The sequence below is a fragment of the Manis pentadactyla genome, chromosome 5, assembly GCF_030020395.1.
Source record: "Manis pentadactyla isolate mManPen7 chromosome 5, mManPen7.hap1, whole genome shotgun sequence".
NCBI lineage: Eukaryota > Metazoa > Chordata > Mammalia > Pholidota > Manidae > Manis > Manis pentadactyla.
In genome coordinates, this window is record NC_080023.1 from 39,616,723 (window position 1) to 39,638,226 (window position 21,504).

At 35.9% G+C, this 21,504-nt stretch overlaps 1 protein-coding gene across 1 annotated transcript in view; it reads left to right on the forward strand.

Moving 5' to 3' along the window:
* GABRB1 (gamma-aminobutyric acid type A receptor subunit beta1) overlaps positions 1-21,504 on the forward strand; it is a 353,576-nt gene that overhangs the window by 230,619 nt on the left and 101,453 nt on the right. Inside the window, exon 5 of the mRNA XM_057502193.1 lies at positions 20,328-20,410. Coding sequence (XP_057358176.1) covers positions 20,328-20,410 — 83 coding nt within the window. The remainder of the gene's footprint in view (positions 1-20,327; positions 20,411-21,504) is intronic.

A 21,504-nucleotide genomic window follows, 5' to 3' on the forward strand; every position in this document is an offset into this window, starting at 1 on the left:
ATCATCTTATTTGAACAACTCATTGAGAATTTATCAAACATTACTTTCATTTCATTTATTCACATATGTGTGTGTGTGTGTGTGTGTGTGTGTGTGTGTGTGTGTGTGTGTGGTATTTCCAATAGTTATATTCCTGCTTATACCCTTCAGCAACTCTCCATTGCCAGCAAAATAATGTCCATGTTTCCATACAAAGCCCTCTCTATGATTATCTTCTATCCTTCTTTGGCAGGCCCCCTGTGCTCCAGCTGAACCAGAATTTTTCAAGTTCCCTAGTGTAATTCTGCATGCACTGTATTCAATTGTACTGTAAAGATAAGAAAACAAATAAGATAGATGAAACTCATAAGAAGTATTGAGTATAAATAGTTAATAAACCAGTAGTTTAGGAGGTACAGGCAAAACTCAAGGGATAATTAAGTATAGATAATGAGCAGACAAGTAGCTTGTGAAACATAAGCAGAATTCATACATAAGCAGAATTCATAAGATGTGCTCAATGCAGACATGCATACATATAAATTAACATAGATAATATAGGCACATAAATTAATAACATGTATGACACACCAAAGAAAAAACAGAAAAATATGATGGAACAAACAAGAGTGTTTACTTACAGATATAAATGGATGGAAAGATCAAAGTCTTGATCACCAGTCAACAACTCTGACACCCCCAAATCTGGCCATCCATTAGTAACACCCAAAAGCTCCTGATCTGGGGCCACATGAGGTCCACCTAAGAAATACAAATAGAATCCATGGCTGTTCAGGGAGGAACTGCCAAAACAAAGCCGTGGTCACATGTAATGGTCCCTCTATCTCTTCCCACCGCTCACTGGCCCAGAGGGCCTTCTGGGGGCTACATTGCTTTAACCTCAGCTCTGGTCCTTGTAATCACACCATCAGTGGGGAAGTCTGAAGCAACAGAGAGAGGACATACAAACAGTGCACATCCCAGAATTCTGGTAGTAAGGCTCTTATACCTGCCTGCACCCTGTCCTAAGTGTAGATTTCCTTTGCCTTCCTTCTCACTGTATTTTAAATTGCCTTAATATGTCATGTGATTCAAGCATTTTAATTTGGTCTGTGAAACTTTCTGTTCCATGACCTCTGGGAATTTTGTATATTAGTGTGCTTGGAAGCTACCATGGCATTAGAATAATTTCTCACATGACACTTGGTCATATCAGGTTCTTTCACATGCTTTTTGACATACATTATTCTCCCTACCTAGAATACCATTCCCTCACATATTTCCAGTGAATAACTACTTATGCTTAAACCCCAGATCATACTGACTCTACTTTCAAAGTCTTTTCATCTCTATTCTTTCCATCTCATCTCTTAACACAAGGTAACCAGCCTCTGACATGGATCTCAATCATTCTCCCCTTCTGGTATTCACACCAGGTGTAATTCCCTTCCCTTGAGTGTGGCTGTACCAAGTGAATCACCTCAAAGGTACATATTTGGTACAGAAAAAGTGGCAATGTGATATTTCTGAAATTAGGTTTTAAAAAGTCTCTTACTTCTGTCTACCTGACCCTTTCGTGCCATTTCTCACTTGTTCTAATGGAAGCCATGTGAGAGTTGCCCTATGAAAATGCCAATGTGACAAGGAATGAAGGAGCTCCTGTCAACAGCCAGCAGGGAAACATGGCTCTCAGTCCAGCATCATGTGAAGAACTGAATCCTACTAACAACCCTGTGAGTGAGCTTGGGAATGGATCCTTCCTCACTCAAGCTTTCAGATAAGACCAGAGTCCCAACACCTTGACTGCAACCTTGTAAGAGGCTGTGCGGCAGAGGGCCCAAACACATGAGGCCCAGATTTATGGCCCACAAAATCTGTGTAATGACAAATGTTTGTTGTTTTAAGCTGCTAAATGGGGAATAATTTGTTATGCAGCAATAAATAGCTAGTACATTCCCCTACACACATCTACTCTAGCACTAATCACAGAGCACTGAGGTGATATATCTGTGCAACTCATGAGAATGTTTGTACCTTAGAGACAGGGCTTCTCACTTAGGGATGTTTTCTAGACTCCAGCAGTTCCTGGAATGAATTAGGTCCATGACTAGGGTGTTTAGTGATTTGGAAGCTCTTTGTGGCAAGTTAATTTAATCATAATAATAATAGCAAGCATTTATTAAGTCCTGTCAAGGCAGTTCTTTAAATGCTTTACAGATATTGTTTTACCAAATCCTAATATTAACCCATGTTAGGGAAGAAGGTACTGGGTCACAAAGAACTAACTTATAACTTGTTCAAGGTCAATAGCTAAAGGGTCCTGGCTAACAACATGGCAATCTACCCAGAGCTCACATTCTTAACCAAAGATTACATCCTTATCATATGATCTCTAATCTTATATTCAACTTATCTATATCTCAAACATTTTGTTTTATACACAGTCAACAGTATAGTGCCTTGCATAGAAAGGATCAATAAATATGAGTGGGTGAGTGAAGGACTCAGCATCAGAGACTTTTTTTTCTGGCTGAGTGTTTATCTCTTGAGTTAAGGATACGTGCACATCAGCAATAGAGGAATTATTTGACTCTTCCCTGAGGATTCATTATCATCTGTGATGATGTGAAGCAGAGACCATTGGCCCAGAGAAACCCTTTCAATTCCCTAGTCCGTCTGAGTAAAAACTAGATAAATACCACATTTTCAAAAGCCTTTATTTCTGCCAGTTTTTATTTCCATTTGAAACTATTATTTTAAATAAGCTCACTCAAAAAAAAGTGCATTATCCCTGAAATAAGATGCAACTGATATATAGTAATCTTACTACAACACAATTGTAAGTCAAACCTGAAATTGTAGTAATCACAACTCAAAGACTTTGCTGCTATTAATGTTGGGGGTTGGGGGTGGATTTCTTATAGGTGATAACAGACCAGATGATGTGAACAACCTATACATTCTGTCCTCAACCTTAGGCCTGCATTCTGGGAAAATTAGTTAAATACTACCACACAGAGTTCTTTTTTCTTCTGGTCTTCTATCTGAGCTCACTATGGCAAATTGGCTGCTTCCTTAAAATAGTATGTGATTATTTTTAGGAGTTAAGTCTACCAATTACTAGATGCAACTAGTAGATACCAATTAGTAGAGGAATATTGGGTGAGCAATAGAAGCCCAGTGTGCTACAGGACAGTGTTCCAGCCTTACTGCCTCCATATATAGACTAGCTTGATGAATTAAATCATAACAAGACACAGACTACCTGGACCCACAAGTACCTCCTCCATTTTTAGCCTTGGAACATTTAGGGACCCCTACATTTAACTATGCTATAGCTTTGCATTACCCAGAAGTAGAAATTAAATAGCAGTTAGTATTAGGGGCCTTCAGAGAATGGGACTTAGGAAATAGGACTTCAGGGAATGTCACTCAGTTGTGCTGAGGTTAGGAAGATCTAGCAAATAGGGCATATGGCCCCCAAATGCAGTGGGAAATGCTGAAAGATTGTCATCCTTGCTTTGCAGTTCTGTCTAGAAATAGATCTGAATAGCACGTGTGGGGCCAGAATGGGTCCTTACTGTCTAGAGGATACCAAATTAAAATTAATGAAGTAAGATTGTAGAAGAGTAAACATTTTAAATAATATCTGAAATTATGACTGAAAGTCCTGTACTGTTGTTGTTTAATGTCTTCAGGAAAAGCATCATCGAGACTCTGATAAAAATAGAAAAGCTAAAAATATAAGAGCTATTTGGTAAGAGTTTTGACCAATGTTCCTTTTGAGGTTAATATATATTATGGGAAACTGACAAATTTCCAGGAACTTCCCATAAAGTCTACACCTTCTGAAATACTAATGTTACTAACAGTTTACCTATATAGATTTAATTGGGGACAAGATGAGCATATCTTCTTACTTGACAACTCTTCAGATGCAACTCTTAAAAATTACTTTGTGATTTTTCAGGGGCCCTCTAAGAAAACTAGCAGATAGTTTTACATGTAAAAAATATATACATATAGGCATGGATATATATATATGCTATAGATATATATAATCTGGTTTAAGAATAGCAAACCAAAAAAGCTGTCAGAGATTTGGTTAAGATAGGGTGACAGGTGTCAGCTCTGTTACCTTTCTTTTCTTAAATAATCAAGATCGTAATAAAGTCAATATAAAGCACACAAAAAATTAAGAGATAGAGTGCTTGCTATCTAGGTAGCCGATTACACAGAAAGTAAAGAACAATCTTTCACACTGTAGGAAAAGGCATTAATCAATAAGTCAAGTAAGCAATCCCATCAAGATTTAGTCAAACTTTGTTAAAATCTTAATATGTTTCATAGGTTATTATCAGACTCAGATATTATAAATCAAGTCAAATAAAATTCACTTTCTGAGTTTGTCCTCTATCATGTTCTTTCATATCCAGTAACATACATAAACTTCAGGCTAGTACAGTGCTTCTTTATCAGGGGAGTCTTAAAACTATTTTCATAATGACACCAAGATGTTAATATGAATTTAAGATAAAACTTTTATATTTTACTTAAGTAATAAAGACGTTATTATTGTTCCATTGTTATTATTATTATTAATGTGTCCAGTGGAATGGAAAATAACTATTTGATATCAGGTATTTCTTTGTCACCACACAGGTGTATTTGTTTATCACTGTTACTCCTAGGATGGTCTCAGTCAGTCCCACTAATGATGACTTTTAACCAAATAAATGAACTCGTATTTCACAAAGAAAACTAGAATAGACAATTGAAAACTGTCTTCCACACATAAGTATTTCAGCAGATGAGCAGATTCTTGAACACATATAACACGACTTTTTACAGATATGTACATCCTTTAATCATCCTTTTAAAGTAGCAAAAATAAATACATTCTTTAATATCCCCAAAGCCTTAGCCATTCCACAGCATAGAAAAATAAGAAGCAACAGTGTATAGATTTAAAATTATGCTTAGGAATCAATGCTTAAGTATTTTATTTACTTAGGAATTATCTGGGTACCCAATGATAATCCATTAACTAATTCATTTTAATATCACTCCAAAGCTCTAAGGTAGACATGAAAATTACTTTCAAGTTAATGTATTACAAAGCATACTTACTGTTGAAGTAAAGTTTGTCAGAATAATGATTTGACTTCATTGAAAGTAAATCTACATTTTCTATCATCTTGAATATTATGTAGTATTAATGTTAGCATATTTGATCAATAAACTTATATAAATTTAGGGAAAGCAAACCAAAGTAGAATAAATTGTATGTTCATATTATACTTAATGTTGATAAATCTGAAAAGACATGGCTGTTTTATATTAAACCAAACTTATTAAACTAGGTCCATTTATCAAGTATTTTCTTAATTAGGTTAACTTGGATCCTTAAAATGTTTCTGAGTTAGCTTCTGTAAGAAAATGTTTTAAATCTAGAACATTTAAAATATTAGAAGTATAATTTTCCTTATTTTCTGGGAATTTAAGAATATTTTATCTTTATTAGTACTTATTTATCTAACCAATCAGAACAGAGCTGCAATTTATTAAGTCTTTATAATCTAATTTTTTAGTACTCTCATATAATGAGAGGTGAGGTACAGGCCGTCTGAATTTTAGATACAAAGACACTTGCAGCGCTTATCAGTTCAGATCTGCACTCTTGCCATAGGTCGAGAGTAGAAGAGTAACACAAAAAGGCAAGGTCCAGATATCAAACAGCTGCTCTCCATTCTCTGGGAACAAGATTCTTAACTGACTTGAGCTCAAAATGTACAGGTTGATAAAACAAACAGAAAAGACTAACAAACCAGACTCTCTGTGGTCTCTCATCCAACACACTATGGAACTCTAGATCTATAATTCATTAACCTATTTACAGAAGCCATTAAATGGTCAGACCATGAAACCAATTCCTCAGTCATTGCTATCACCATTGGGGAATAACTTATTGGCTGTAACCAAACCGGAAACAAAAACAAAACAGAAAATCAGTGAAGGGGGAAAAAAAGAGAAACAGAGTCAGCAAAGTTATATTCTTGGGTTTCCCTTTAAAATGAATCAAAAAAGACATATTTCACCTCTAGGAATCAAGAGAAGACATGCCTGAGTTTAAGTTACCTATAAAGTACACTTTTCTGGCAGCACATTTTACCTGACTGTTAGGTAAACCCATTGGTCATCTTGATAAGTTACTTCCAAAACTGTTAAAGGGCAATCATTTTTAAAAGATAAAATCACGTAAAAATATAAAACAAACATTTGTCAAGGATTTCAATAATTCATTAACTAATGAGAGAACTAGTAAGAGGTTACAACTAGTTCAAAGAAACATCCAAAGGATCAAGATACTGAATAGACACAACATACTGAGAAGAATTTACAAATAGATGCAATCTAGCAAAACTGGCCAATATCCAGAGCATAATAATCAAATACCATTGCAATTCTATGGATAAGAATCATTTGCATTACTATCATTTTTCTACAGAGCTCTTAGACAATGAAATGTGAGATAATCCTGCCACTAGCCATCTAGTAGTCATTTTGGTTCATTTCAAAGTCTTTCACAAGTTTCCCTACCAAATGAGAATTACAGAGACAGATACATACAGAGTGCTTCCAAATTCAGATCTACACTTTTTCCACAGGTCAAGAGTAAACATATGGTCATAATGTGTTTCCCTTCTCCAATATAACAGATTTATCTTCTGACTCAAAAGCAATTCCCAACAGAGAGGGATATTGTGAAGATTTGGGGAGATAATATATGCAAAGTACTTTCATATTCTATTTGCAATATTAAATGTAGCATGTAAATTTCTCAATTAAATAAAGCAATTTATTTGTGGAAAATTTGAATGTGAATTTTAAGAAAGGATTCTTAAGAGAGAGATAGATGTTATTTACACTTTCTTCATCAGTAATACTTTCTATTTACATAAGTGAAATTACAAACTCTGAATGGTTTCAAATGTACCATTTAGTATAATATTACTGATGATTAATTAGTACAAGATTCACAAATATTAAGCTAATAAACTGCATTCAAGTATTTTAAAATATACAAAATTCAAGAATCCTTTACTATGAGGCATCATGCTATTTAAACCCAAATTATTATGTATCTATAATATTAAACATTAGGTTCTATATGTTTATTGCATAATAGTTTCCTAAATAATTAGAATTTAAGAAAAAGTTTTATTGGGTACAGCATTTTTTAATTTACTTAGTAGGATAATGGTTATCTACTAAAATGTAGTTCTAATTTATGTAGTTTTTGGATTATAGGACTGCACTATTTGTCTATTCGTTTACATGGTCAAGGTGCTAAAGCAGTCTTTTTTTCAGAGTAATGAATTACCAGAATTAGTTGGAACACTCCAGTTTCCATGAACCTGAAAATGGTCATAATGAATTTCATTGTTCTCAAGGATAATGGTCAGAGAAATCACTTTATGCTTAATGTAACATATGCAAAGCTATATATAATTTTCCTTGTTTAGCAGAATATATTTGAACTTCAGCAACCCATATACGTGCACATGTACCCTTTTGGAATAAATTATCTGAATATTCCTTCATTTTTTTTCACTTTTTAAAGTGGAAATAAGCCAGATAACCTAAATTTTAATTATTGATTGCCTATGAAGTTAGAATTCTAATGATAGTGAAGTAAATTTGATGTTTCAATGATTAAAGACAAAAATTGTCTCCTGCCATGCAAATTCTTGCTTTTCACATAGAAAAGTCCAGCCAATGGCCCACTCACTAAACACGGCAGAGCAGACTGGCACAGATTAGCCACTGAAGGCCCCATCCATTCATCCATTTGGCAGTGATAATCCCTGTTCTGCTCCTGGAAAGGAAACCAACATTTTGTACCTTAAGGCTCTCCTCCATCAGTTCTCTCCATACCAGGAACAAGAAATATCTGCATTTATGTTTACATTTTGGACTATTTAATGCCAACACCAGTATTATAGTCACTTCTTTCTTAAGCCACAGAGCATCTAAAAACAATAACAGATGAGAAGTCCTGTGGTATCTGGCTTAATTTAAGCATGTTTTAAGCAGCTCTATGTCCCTAGAAATTATCCAACTGACGATAGCCTGTGGCTGTTTATTTAGCAAATGCACCCAAGATGATTTTTAATAAGAAATTGTATTGGGATGGGGGAAATCGAACATTATCTTAAATTTGTATTCCAAGTAACACTGACATAATTTTTAGGCGAGATATCACACTGGTCTTTTCCTGTCTTCTTTAGATAAGTAATTATTTCAGTGTTCCCTTAAATTACATGTTAATTCCATTAATTTATACCTCAATACTATGCCAGACCCTGGGCTGGACACTAGGAAATGAATTATTGAGAGATGATTTCCCTCATGACACTTATCATCTATTTAAGCAGCCACAAGTAATCAAACAAATAAGTGTACAATTGCAAATTGCATGAGAAATGTGGAGAAATTTACATGTCAGTTTCAAACGACAAGTTCCATATAAATTGATAATTTCTTCACTAACGGGATTCATTTCAGGTTATAAATTGTCCACTACTTAGTGCCAGTTAGGTACAAAGTCAATGTAAGGGGGAGATAAACTTTCTGTTCCTTTACTTTTTTTATAGTAATTCTAATAATGAGGGACAGGAAGGTAGCTACACCTAGTTCAAAATTACATTTAAAATAAGTGTGTAAGTGGGTTATTTGAAGATTTATCTGTTCATCTGAGGATGTCAGATTGGAGGGTCATGGAGATTAAAAATATGTTAACACATCACCCTATTTAATTCATCTTTCTTTAAAGAAAAATTGGCATAAATATGGACAACAAAAGGAAGAGAAGGGAGGAAGAGTGGGAGGAAGGAAGGGAACAGAGAGGGAAGAACAGATGGGAGGAGGAGCAGGGGAACTTTCAGGGACGGCTGAAACTCCATCTCCACCCCAAGCAGTCTCTTCTCCCCCTACCTTGCCCTCCCTGTGTGTTTGAGAAACATTTCTATTGCTGCCTCCTGTGTGCAAGCGAGTGAGTACTTAGAAGTAGAATGGCTGGGTCAGACTGAACTCTCCAGAATTTACCTAGTTCACACAGACTTACAAAAAAGTGAATAGAAGAGAAACCTAATTTTATATTGAAGCTCCGTCTTGGGGATTTATGCTTACAAGAGCAAAGAACTGAAATTTTATTTTAGTTTATCATTTTATTTATTATATGTTATTATTATTGCAGTATCTGGAATGCTTTATCATTTACTTGGAAACTTATAAAATCCCCTTCCAATTTTGGTCTTTTAGAAATACATGATCACCTATCAATTAACTTAATTTTGAAGACGTTCATTATGTAACATAACATTACTTTAGATTTTTATTTCTATAATTTATATTTCGCCCTCAAAATATTTTAACAGTAGAACCATGAAGATATTTAATTCAACAGATATCATTCACCTAATTAACTGAGCAAGACAACAGCAAAGTTACTTTAATAATGGGATTCCATTTACTCCTCCCTAATGTTTGGTAAAATTCTCCTAGTGGTCTTTTAATCATAGATTTATACATCACTAATGATTTTGGTTTCTAGAGAAAGAGTGGTTCCAAATACAACATATAAACAAATATATTAAAAATACTTTACTTGGACATAAACATGAGCAACTTCATGAACATATCCCCCTGGGCAAGGGAAACAAAAGCAAAGATGATAAGTAGGACTATATCAAGCTGAAAAGCTTTTGTACAGCAAAGGACATCATCAATAGAACAAAAAGACATCCTACAGTATGGGAGAATATATTCATAAATGGCATATCAGATAAAGGATTGACATCCAAAATATATTAAGAGCTCACGCACCTCAACAAACAAAAAGCAAATAATCCAATTAAAAAATGGGCAGAGGAGCTGAACAGACACTTCTCCAAAGAAGAAATTCAGATGCCCAACAGACACATGAAAAGATGCTCCACACTGCTTGTCATCAGAGAAATGCAAATTAAAACCACAGTGAGATATCACCTCACACCAGTAAGGATGGCCACCATCCAAAAGACAAACAACAACAAATGTTGGCGAGGATGTGGAGAAAGGGGAACCCTCCTACACTGCTGGTGGGAATGTAAATTAGTTCAACCATTGTGGAAAGCACTATGGAGGTTCCTCAAAAACTCAAAATAGAACTACCATTTGACCCAGGAATTCCACTCCTAGGAATTTACCCAAACAATGCAGCAGCCCAGTTTGAAAAAGACAGATGCACCCCTATGTTTATCACAGCACTATTTATAATAGCCAAGAAATGGAAGCAACCTAAGTATCCATCAGTAGATGAATGGATAAAGATGTGGTGCATATACACAATGGAATATTATTCAGCCATAAGAAGAAAACAAATCCTACCATTTGCAACAACATGGATGGAGCTAGAGGGTATTATGCTCAGTGAAATAAGCCAGGTGGAAAAAGACAAGTACCAAATGATTTCACTCATATGTGGAGTTTAAGAACAAAGAAAAAAAACTGAAGGAACAAAACAGCAGCAGACTGACAGAACCCAAGAATGGACTAACAGTTACCAAAGGGAAAGGGACTGGGGAGGATGGGTGGGAAGGGAGGGATAAGGGGGGAAAAGGAGCATTACGATTAGCACACATAATGTAGGGGGTGGGGGGCACGGGGAGGGCTGTGCAACACAGAGAAGACAAGTAGTGAATCTACAGCATCTTGCTGTGCTGATGGACAGTGACTGTAATGGGGTATGTGGTGGGGACTTGAGGATGACGGGAGCCTAGTAATCATAATGTCGCTCATATAGTTGTAGGTTAATGATACCAAAATAAATAAATAAATATTTTTTTAAAAATACTGTGCTAGTAACTTAAAAAGTAAAATAACAAATTAAAAGTACCATTTTCATCTACTAACAAAAGCAGTACAATCTCTATTTGCACAGTAGTATAAGGAAATTGATACTGTCTTGCACTATAATTTAGGACAGTTCTTCAAGAAAGTATTTTGGCTATATATACTGTGAGAAGCCATAACATTTTTCATACCTTTGGATGTACTAATTATGTTTATTGTGTCTTTATCCTAAATAAAGTATCAAAATATGAAAAAAGCTATATATTCATGTAAATGTTTCTTAGCTGTATTTTAAACTGATAAACTTGAAAACCACCAAATGTTCAACATACAGTATATTGTTTCCCACTGAAAAATTTTCAATCCTGAGTCAAGAAGGAAAATGTTTATGATATTAATATTCAAAGGGAAGAAAAGAGAATCCTGGCATTCAAAAAGCCCAGAGCCATTGGGAGGGGGGAGACGAAAATAAATATATGACAGTGCTAATAGTTGTCATGTTAGAAGTAATATCCTCCCTAATTTCAGACTATTTTTTTAATTCATTACTTATGTAAAAAAGAGAAAGCCCTGCTCTTATTCCCATGGAAAGTTGAAAATATTTGCACAGTTTTTATTCCTGTCTTACTGTATTTGTTTTTGGTTTGGTTTGGTTTCTCAAAATAAAGCCATTGTCCTAAGACAATGCAGTATGTTAATGCTCTATCACTCCTGAATCTTAGTTTGCTCCTTTAGGAATGCCGTCTCAAAATCACTCTGATTCCCCTTCAGTAAATGTGTCAGCTCTACATTCTGGGAAAAAAATCATCAGGTGGCAAAGCAACAGAGCAGTTTTGCAAATAAGCCAAAGAAAAATTAATGATGTGAAAGATCCATATCATTGCTTTACCTCCTAATTTTGTCTGACTCCTTGTTTAGCTACCCACACATACTGAGTATCAAATCATGGCATTCCGTGGAAGGTAAACATTTTCTTTGACTTTGACTTTGACTTCAATGTCTAAGTTCCATCCTGTTGTTTAAGAACTTGTTACTATTTTAATTCCCTGAAATTTGTCTGCCACAGAAATCCCTAATGGTCAAGATGATGAGAAAAAAGATACTCTGATTTGGAGGAGGAAGCCTTGTTTTTCCTGTCACCTAATACAGATCTCAGCCAATGGTTACTAGGAAATATTAAACATGGTAGAAATGTAATACATGCTCTTAGACTCTACAGCTATATGAATATAGTGATATAACTTGGGGAAAATAGTCTGTCTTGAACTCAGCCAGACATCTATGATAAGACATGACTGAGACTGGCATAGGCTCCTGGACAAGATCCTATTAATTACCATTGCCATATTACTACCTTTTTATTTTGCTCCCCTGCCCCAGGCTGCTCTGATTTATGAACAGCTTTTCATATTCGCAAAGTGGTTCATGAATCACCTTGGCCTGACAAAAATGAATAAAAATGAGCCCATTTACACAACATTTCGTATGTAGCTGATCATCTGAAAATGACTGCTTGGGATAGCAGAGAAGGGTGTCAGCATTCAGCACTAAGAGTACAAAACAGAGGGAGGAGAGAAAGTGAAAACCTGGAATAAAAAAAATTAAAAAATGAGATTAGCAATGAGAATGCTATTTTTTCAGGGTGAATTCTTTTAAAGCATCACCACAGAGTACATAGGATGGCATGAAGCAGAGGAATGATTAAGTATTGTGGGGCATCTCTATCACAGCATCGTGAGTGTCCATTAAAATTGTGTTCATGGCGAATACCAATGACTCCCAAAAAGTCTTACCTTTAAGGGCGACCCAAAAGCAGAAAATGAAATTGTTAAGTAAAGTGAAATTCCAACTTTATTAAACAATATACTTAGAAGAAAGGAAATTGATAAAAAGATTGTGGTAATAAGATTATGGGTCATTGTTATTCTTTTATCTACAATTTTCTGTATTTTCCAGGTGTTTTACTATGATCATTCACTAATCTTACATTATATAAGAATTAGTAATCCTACATGTATTTATTTAGAAGCATATAGTTTAAAAATAGTAATAGCTACAGTTAATTGAGTGACTATGCTATACCAAGCACTGAATTTATATGTGCATATAATAACCCACTTGTCTTTCCCTGTTCCACTCTTCATGCACCTACATAATACCTCTATTCATGGAACCCCACAGACATAGCTTTAGGCATTTTTTGTCCAACCAAGTAATTGTAGGATTGAACTTTCTTCCTCCTGAGTGATTGTCATGCTTTCTTGATAATGTAAACATTTCTCTGATATGAGATATTTGGATGTCTAGAAAAATGGCAAAAATGGCTTATCTAAAGGAGAGGTTAATATGCCCTACTGGCTGTTTTATAAAATCAATAGACAGTGGCTCTATCTTCTATCTTCTGAGAACTGACAGCATTAAAAACAGACAAAAAACAAAGAAATTGTAATAACATGAAAATGCAGTTGGATATTTTTACTGCCATAATTTCAGTTCTCACAGTATTGCCTGACTCTTGGTAAAACCTCTATCATTTTCTACTTATTATCAATTGGGTAAAGTATGTCCTGAATTACTGATAACTAAATGAACACTAAAAATATATGGTAAGTTCAGCTTTTAGGTCTATAATTTATTTTACTAGTAGTGAGACAAAATTTACTGGACCAATTTTTCCCTGCTTAGACATTTCTGCTCTGAATATAATAACTGGAAAGAAAATAAACCTTAGCTCTTTGTTCTAGCATATCCGAATTTGAATCCCTGTGTTACCATTTGCAGACTGCGTAAACTTGCAAATGTTTCTTAACCCCATCAGGTGTCAGTTTCTTTATCCTTGAAATTGGCATAAAAATGTTACCAACATAATAAGGCAATTGTAAGTAATAAGCTAAATAATGCATGTGTGGTAGTCAGAATAATAACCCTCCAAAGGCATTTTGCTCTGGGGGGAAAGGTGTTCCCGACCCAGGGGGAAGGGTATTCCTGGCCTGTGAAACTGAAACAAGTCAAGGGAAAGGATAGGTTGGGAGAAATACACCAGACCAATTACATACCAGGAATGGAGGGGAGGAGAGAATGGCCCTTTCTCTCCACCCTTTGCCCCAGATCATGGAAGTCTCTGCAGTAGTAAACACCTACTGATATGTAAATGAACTAAGTCTAGGCAGGGGATTCTGGAAATTCTACAATTTATCCCATAAAAGTCTACATCCTAACTCTCAGGACCTGTGAATATGCTACCTGACCTGTTAAAGGGGCTTTGAAGATGTGATTAAGGATTTTTGAGAGGAGATTATCCTGGTTTACCTGGGTAAACCCACTGTAATCACAAGGGTTCTTATAAAATGAAGGCAGATGAGGGTGAGAGGACGTGAAGATAGTAGCAGGTGTTTGAATGATGCTCTTTGAAAATGGAGGAAGGGGCCATAAGCCAAGGAATGCAGTCTCTAAAAGCTGGAAAAAGCAAGGTAATAGATTTTCCCCTGGAGCCTCTAGAAGGAACACCATCCTGCAGAAACCTCGATTTTAGGACCTCTGGCCCCAGAACTGTAAGACAATAAATTTGTGTTGCTTTAAGCAACAAACTTTGTGGTAACGTACTACAACAGCAATCTAAAACTAACACAGCATATAAGGTGCTTAGCACCATGCCCATCTTATAAGTCTAGCATATTAGCTAAGGTTACTCTGCCCCTTAAGATCTAGGTAAGAGTAACAAACCCACAACCTATTATGTGCAGGAGTCCAGTGCCTTCCCAAGGAATGCTGAGGCTTCCTCCCAAAAGGCATATATGATGTGGCCATCTATGGCTTCGAAGTTTTGCTTTTGCTGAATTGATTCAATTTATAGAATATTTTCCATGAATGCTATCAAGATATGGAATTTGGCTCTTTTCCAAGAATTTGGCTCTTTTCCAAGAATAAAAATAAAAATAAAAATAAAAATAAAAATAATGTGTGTGTGTGTATTTTTGTGCATGTGTGGCTTGGTTTAAGGAAACCAATGCAAAATTCTTAAAATTAAATATTAAATCTAACTGTTCTTGAAAAATTTTGCCACCCATCATTTTGTTCCCTCACACTTAAATTCCTCATAGATCTCAGACAGCTATTTCATCTCCTTTTATTTCCTTATGGTTCATGCCTCCTGTCCATCGGATTTCACTTCCTAATATTAAGGTATTTACCACCACATAGCAGCCTACTGAAAATAAAATGTGGTGCCATCTCTGAAGATAATATATGTTATACATGTTCTTTTCACCACTCAATAAATGTTAGCTAAAGAAAAAAAGAGAATCTATGTACTCACTGGTCATGGTTTAGGTTAACCCATCCATTTTTCCCTCATCAGTTCTATTGGGTGACAAACCTAACATGGATTAAGGCTGCAGCCTAGAGGCCAAAGCAGCCATTCTTCAAACAAACTCTACTAAGTGATACTAATCCCCATCTTGTAACTGCTACTCAATATCAATCTCACCAATCTCAGGGGTGTGATTAGGATTCAGCATTTTCAAGCTTTTTTTCCCCTCTCCTTCCTCATATTCTTTTCACACAAATTCTATTAAATATGTATTAAATATGCATTCTATTAAATTTGTAGTTATGCTCTACAGAGATCATGTTTAAACCTTGGGAGTTCATCCCTATAAGAGTAGAGATTCTAGGAAAATCTCAACCATATGTACATAATTTGTTCATTTATTAAAATGAACAAATTTATATAAGTTCACATTCTTATTTGCAAAAATGTCCTCTCTATATGTATATGTGTGTACACATGTGTTGGGGAGCAGGGGGCAGGCTATATTTTGAGCTACTTATGAGCCAGGACATCCTGGATTGTGTTTTGTCAGCAATGAGAGTCAAGCTGCCCTTAGACATCAAATATACATAATTTGCAATTACAGTGACTCTAAGGTCAGTGACCTTAATAAATGCACCTTAATAAATGAATATTACAGCAACTGATTTCCATCCATCCCAAAGTATCATGGGACCATAGTTTCTAACTAGCAGCCTATTACAGTGTTCTGACCTAACCTTTAAAATGTCAATAAATTGGATTATAATGTAAACCATCCTAAACGTCTTTGAAAGAAGACAGATGAATGTTATGCTGTCATGAATCTGTACCTGTGGGAAGTCTGTGTTCAGAAAAAGTCAGTTAATGCTTTTGCCTTTAGCTGGTTCTACTCTATTGCACTTTTATTTGCTATCAGTTAATAATAATATTTTCACACACTCAGAATGAATGACTTGAGTGTGAAAAGTCCAAAAACAAACTGCAAAGAACACTTCAGTCTTGAATCCCTCAACACATCCAGTTTTGTGATCTCTGGCACCTTTGATTCCACAGGAGATTTAGAGTATCAGGCTGCTTCAGCCACGGTGTGAGTACATTTCCGTGTGGATGTGTTAATTAATTGTAGAGGTGACTAACCACTGCTGAGCAATCACATTCTGCAAACTGAAAAATGGAAACACAGGGAGCAATCATTCTTAGAGATGTTCATTGTTTCTTCTCAGCCAGAAGACAGAAGAGCTCTGCCCGGGGACTTCTCTCTTCTTATTGATGATCCTGGGAATTCTTGCTGAGCAATTTTTTTTGCACAAAGAGCTCAGGGCACTCAGCTCACTTAGCCATAAGTATTACAAAATCTGGACATGCCAAGCCCTTGAATTAGCAGTCTGACACTCTGTTGCATATATTGCAATAGGCCAGAACCTGACTTTAGGAGTACCTGCTAGTCATGTCTCCATGACTCCCTCCCTTCTCAAATAAGAGACCCTTATAGGTGTCTGGTGGCCATATTTGTATGCATGTGATTTTCCTTCCAGATCTTACTAGACAATTTTGGGAGAGTTGGCACCTAATTCAAGTTCAGCCAAAGACAATTTGATATTTAGAACAGATAGGCCCCAAGAAGGAAGTTGTGTCCCTAATGCCAGTGTCCTCCAGAGGGGTCAGGACTTCCTTGTAGCTCAAGGTCCCAGAACTGCCTTGACTCACCACTTTTCTGAGCTGTGATTATTTAACTCTCTTTGGTATCATAATGGGATATGGGGCAGGAGAATAAAGTGGTCCAGAAATACTGGGTGAAAAAAACCTCAGGTTGTGGGCAAGTCTCTGGTGTCCGTATATAGTTTCCCAAAGTGATTATAAATTAGATATCTTATATCTACTGCTTGCCGAGTGCATTCATCATAATGGATAGCAACAGTAAATTCAGTTATGCTTTCTAAAAGTTGGGTATTTTTTTAATCACTCACAACTGTAGGAACCACACACAGGAGACATTTGTTATTCATTTTACACACAGTGCTTTGTTGCCTTTCAAATTGCTTTGTAGAAACTCCAGAGCCTCATAATGTGCAAATCAGTTCAGCATAAGATTTCAATGCATGCCCTTTTTTTGAAATGATGTGGTTAACTAACCAGATGATATGTATCTGAAAATGAGGTCAATTAGATGAGATATGTTGACCAGTGGGGGTCAAATGATGTTCTCAAGTACCCCTAAAGCTCCTTAATAGTCCACAAATATTTCACTCTCATCTGATTATTAAATACTATCATTATTTTAAGCTATGATAAGAAATAGATACACTGTAATGTATACTATACCACATTTTAATGCATTCAAGACCACCATAGCATTAACTTATGTTGCTAAGTTAACTTATGAAGCTCACGGAGCACCAAGTAAAGCTTTCCTTTAATTCATCATTAAGCAACTTGCAGAAGCTGACCACCTATGTGATATTCATGATGTATATAATGCAAAGGTGTCCTCAATCCCAGAGGTGGTTATTTGGCACCTGAGGGTTTTTCCCACCCAAGTCAAGGTTGCCCATGGCTGGTCATTCTGAGATTTTAAAAGCAAGTGTTTCCCTATTTATGAAGCTTTTCTCAATATTACATAAATAAAATGCAACACAAAAATAATCAGTGCTAAGGGTGATTTGAAGCCATAATTCTCACTGTAACCACTGCTTTCAAATTCGTGTGCTCTTTAAAAATGTCAACATTTGAATTTACAGGGAAATTTTATATTAACAAAGTATGGCTTTCACTTACTTCATGTGTATTTTATATATTGAGATTCTCTATAACATTTCATTTTATAAAGGTTTACTCTGAGGAAAAATGTTTGAAAATCACCACTGTAAAAAGGGTTTCTCAACCTTGGCACCAGTGACATTTTGGAACAGATATACCACTGGGGGGCTGTCCTGGGTGGTGCAGGCCTTTTAGCACCACTCCTTGCCTCTACCCACCAGATGCCATTACCAAGCCTCAACCCTTACCCTGAAGATCAAAAATGTCTCCAGATACTGCCTAATGTCCTCTGTAGGGAAAAACTATCTCTGGCTGAGAGTCAATGGCTAAGTCATAGGGCATAGGACTGGCCACACTTTAGTAATTTCTAGAGAACGTTTACCTCCTCATGTTTTTTTTTTAGTAATAAGCAGCTGTTAAATAAGGAATATGAGTAAATAGATTATTTTTTTTAAGTTTTAAAAATATTTATTGTATTGTCTTACTAATGGTGTTTGAAACACTTGGTGGGCCATGTATGCTGTGGCATTGTTTTCAGGCAATAGATATTCATGATATATAGTTATGAGAAAAAATAATGAACTCAAATGATAATGGAAGTGACAGCAAGAAGGAATCTAGTAAAATCACTTAATGTGCTTAATTCTGGAATACAACTAGTCTTTAGGTTTTTGGTAAAATACTTCGAAGACTTTTTTAAAAATCAACTTTAAAATTCCTTTTGCTCTGGCCTCGTGTACAAAAAGATCTGATTAAATTGACCAACATCCTGTCTAAGGAAAGCTTCAAAGAGAATGTCCAAATGTTTACCTCTGTGAACTTTCGTATCTTTCATAAGGAAAACCAAAGAGAAATTGGAAAGGGTGAGGGTTATTCCTAATAATGTTCTTCAGAAGGAGGTGTCTGTAGTGTTAACATGAATGACCAGAACACTAAGCTGCCTCGGCAGCCTCAAAAACATAGGTATGAAGAGTACTTTGTCACATTCACATACACTGCTGATAGGAGTGCAAATTGGTATGACCTCTATGAAGGGCAATGTGGCAAAATTTTAAATGCATTTGCCTTTTTTTTCTAACAATCCCCTTTCTAGAAGTAGTCAACAGATGTAGTCAGGCACAGTAGAGCATACCAATATATTCCAAGCATCTCCATTTGTAAAAGATAGGAAACAATGTAAATGCCCACCAAAGGGTGATTGGGAAAATGAATCATGGTATTTCCATACAGCTGTCACATCATAGTAAATTTTTTTAAAGGCAGCTTATTATTAACTGATAGAGAAAAGAACCCAAGATGCATTGTTAATGAAAACAAGTGAGGTACAGAAGAGTGCATTGCAGACTGCTATTCAGGACATCTCCACCTTGTAGATAGAGCTGGGCTTTTATTTGTGGAGAGTATTGATGAAAATTTTCCAATGTTGTAGCTCCTGGTTTAAGATAGAAAGGAAATCATAAATTTGAATCTTTTGTATTCTCTAAATTCTAATTACATTACTTTGTGTTAGAGGACCAAGTAATTAATTTTTAAGTACTTTTTCAATTCCAAAATGTCATCAGATGTTTGTAAGAGTGGATGAGACTAGCTATGGGAATTAAAGGTACTCTCAGACCCCACATTCCAGGAAATCAGTACAGGCAAGAGAAAATGGAAGGAGAGTGGGAACCCAGAGAGGATTTCCGGAGTCAGGGTCCTAGGATTTGCATAAACACATAAGCTCAATGGGAGCTGGTAAATATGATATGAACATTGATCTTAAGATAGTGTTTCTTTACTAGTTATAGGCTACCTGCTTCATATAGACCTTAGCAATAAATCTTATAAATCTCTCTAACAGTGGAGAATATAAGACACCAAAGTCATACAGGATGGGATTTGTTGTTCTTGTCATTTCTGTTGTTGTTTATTAGCAGGTGTGTGAGGAAAAGAAGGCAGGTTTTGAAACATAATGCAGACCTCTGCATACTCATAAGGTCAGAGGGCTGCACATACTGGCAAGAACATTGCTAGGATGCTAGTGGACACAGAACAGCCCCTGGGATAATAAAAGCTGTAAGAATGACCATCTTTGTGGAGCCCTTACTAAGTATGGGACACCGAACTAAGAAATTTGCAGCCAATATCCCTTTTAATCCTCACACCATCCCATGCAAGAGGTGTTTTGTTCGACAGGAAACCTCAGCTCATGCAGATAAACTAACTAGCCCAAGCGCACACAGTTAGTAGGCAGCAAAGAAAGACTTGAACTCAATCTGCCCACCTTCAAAACTTTTAATCACAAAATTTTTATGACAGAGGGTAAAGCTGATTCGGGTCTTGGAAACCTAGAAGTAAAAGTCCTCACCCTTATGATGCTGTCTTTTCTCTCTCATCCTGACAGGATCACAACCACAGCTGCGTGTATGATGGATCTTCGAAGATATCCCCTAGATGAACAAAACTGCACCCTGGAAATTGAAAGTTGTGAGTTACTTGGACAGGGGAATCAGAATGAGGGATGTTTGCTTGATCCAGTTAAATCCATCCTTTCACTGAGTTATTGGCACTAGGATGTATTTAGCTGAATTTACTCCACCAACTTCTCAGTGGATTCACAAGATTGTGACATTTTTCCCTCATATTGGTGGCTTAAGGGTCATTTCAATGCAGCTATATTTTTGAACCATCAGGGGAAGTCCGCTTGCTTTAGCTGGACAATCTGAACCCATGCTTTCTCCTTCTCAGAACAGAGATTCTCCCAAGGCCTTCCAACACCCAAGCTTCACTAATAAGGGAAGAAAAACATTTTAATATGAAAAGACCTTGTGAGACTGACTTTGATTCTATAGTCTGTCCACCTGAAGGATTGTAAATTGTTGTCTTTTAGAAGAACAGTGTGTCAGAGTCTTGTGTACATCTGCCTTTCTTTGTGGGAAGAAAAAGATGATAGATGGTTTTCATGAGGCTGTGGTTTGGACCCAACCTTGTGTTTTTCAGGTCCAGTGGCTGATTTGGGTTTGTCCTCTAGGCCATTTTTCACTGATTGCTTTCTTAGTAATTAGAATATTTCAGTCACTAAGATTCAACCTGATGGGCTATCTTTGTTTCCTTGTTTCTCAGCCATCAACATGCAAGCATTTGAGCCCATTTATTTGAATACCAGGCCTAGGCCATTTCCTCATTTTCAGGGTCACAGAAAGACGCAGCAGCTAATTCAGAGCATTACAACACCTTTAATGTAATGTGAGAAGTAGACAGATGTTTATTAAGATCATCTAAAATGCTTCCAGATCTAAACATCAAAATGGTAAAGGAAATGCAGAAATTCCAAGTGACCCTATAGTATTTTTGAAGAATAAATATATTCTCCAGTATCTGATTAGTAAGCAATTACATTCATTTTCCAGTTTTACTAAATACAGACATAGATAAAGATGTTTATATAGATATAGCTATAAATTTAGACACAGACATTGATCTACTACTACTACTACAACCTGGAATGAACAAGAAAATTCATGAACTATTCATTCTTCAATTAATATTCTAAATTTAGAATGCATTGTATAAATAAACTG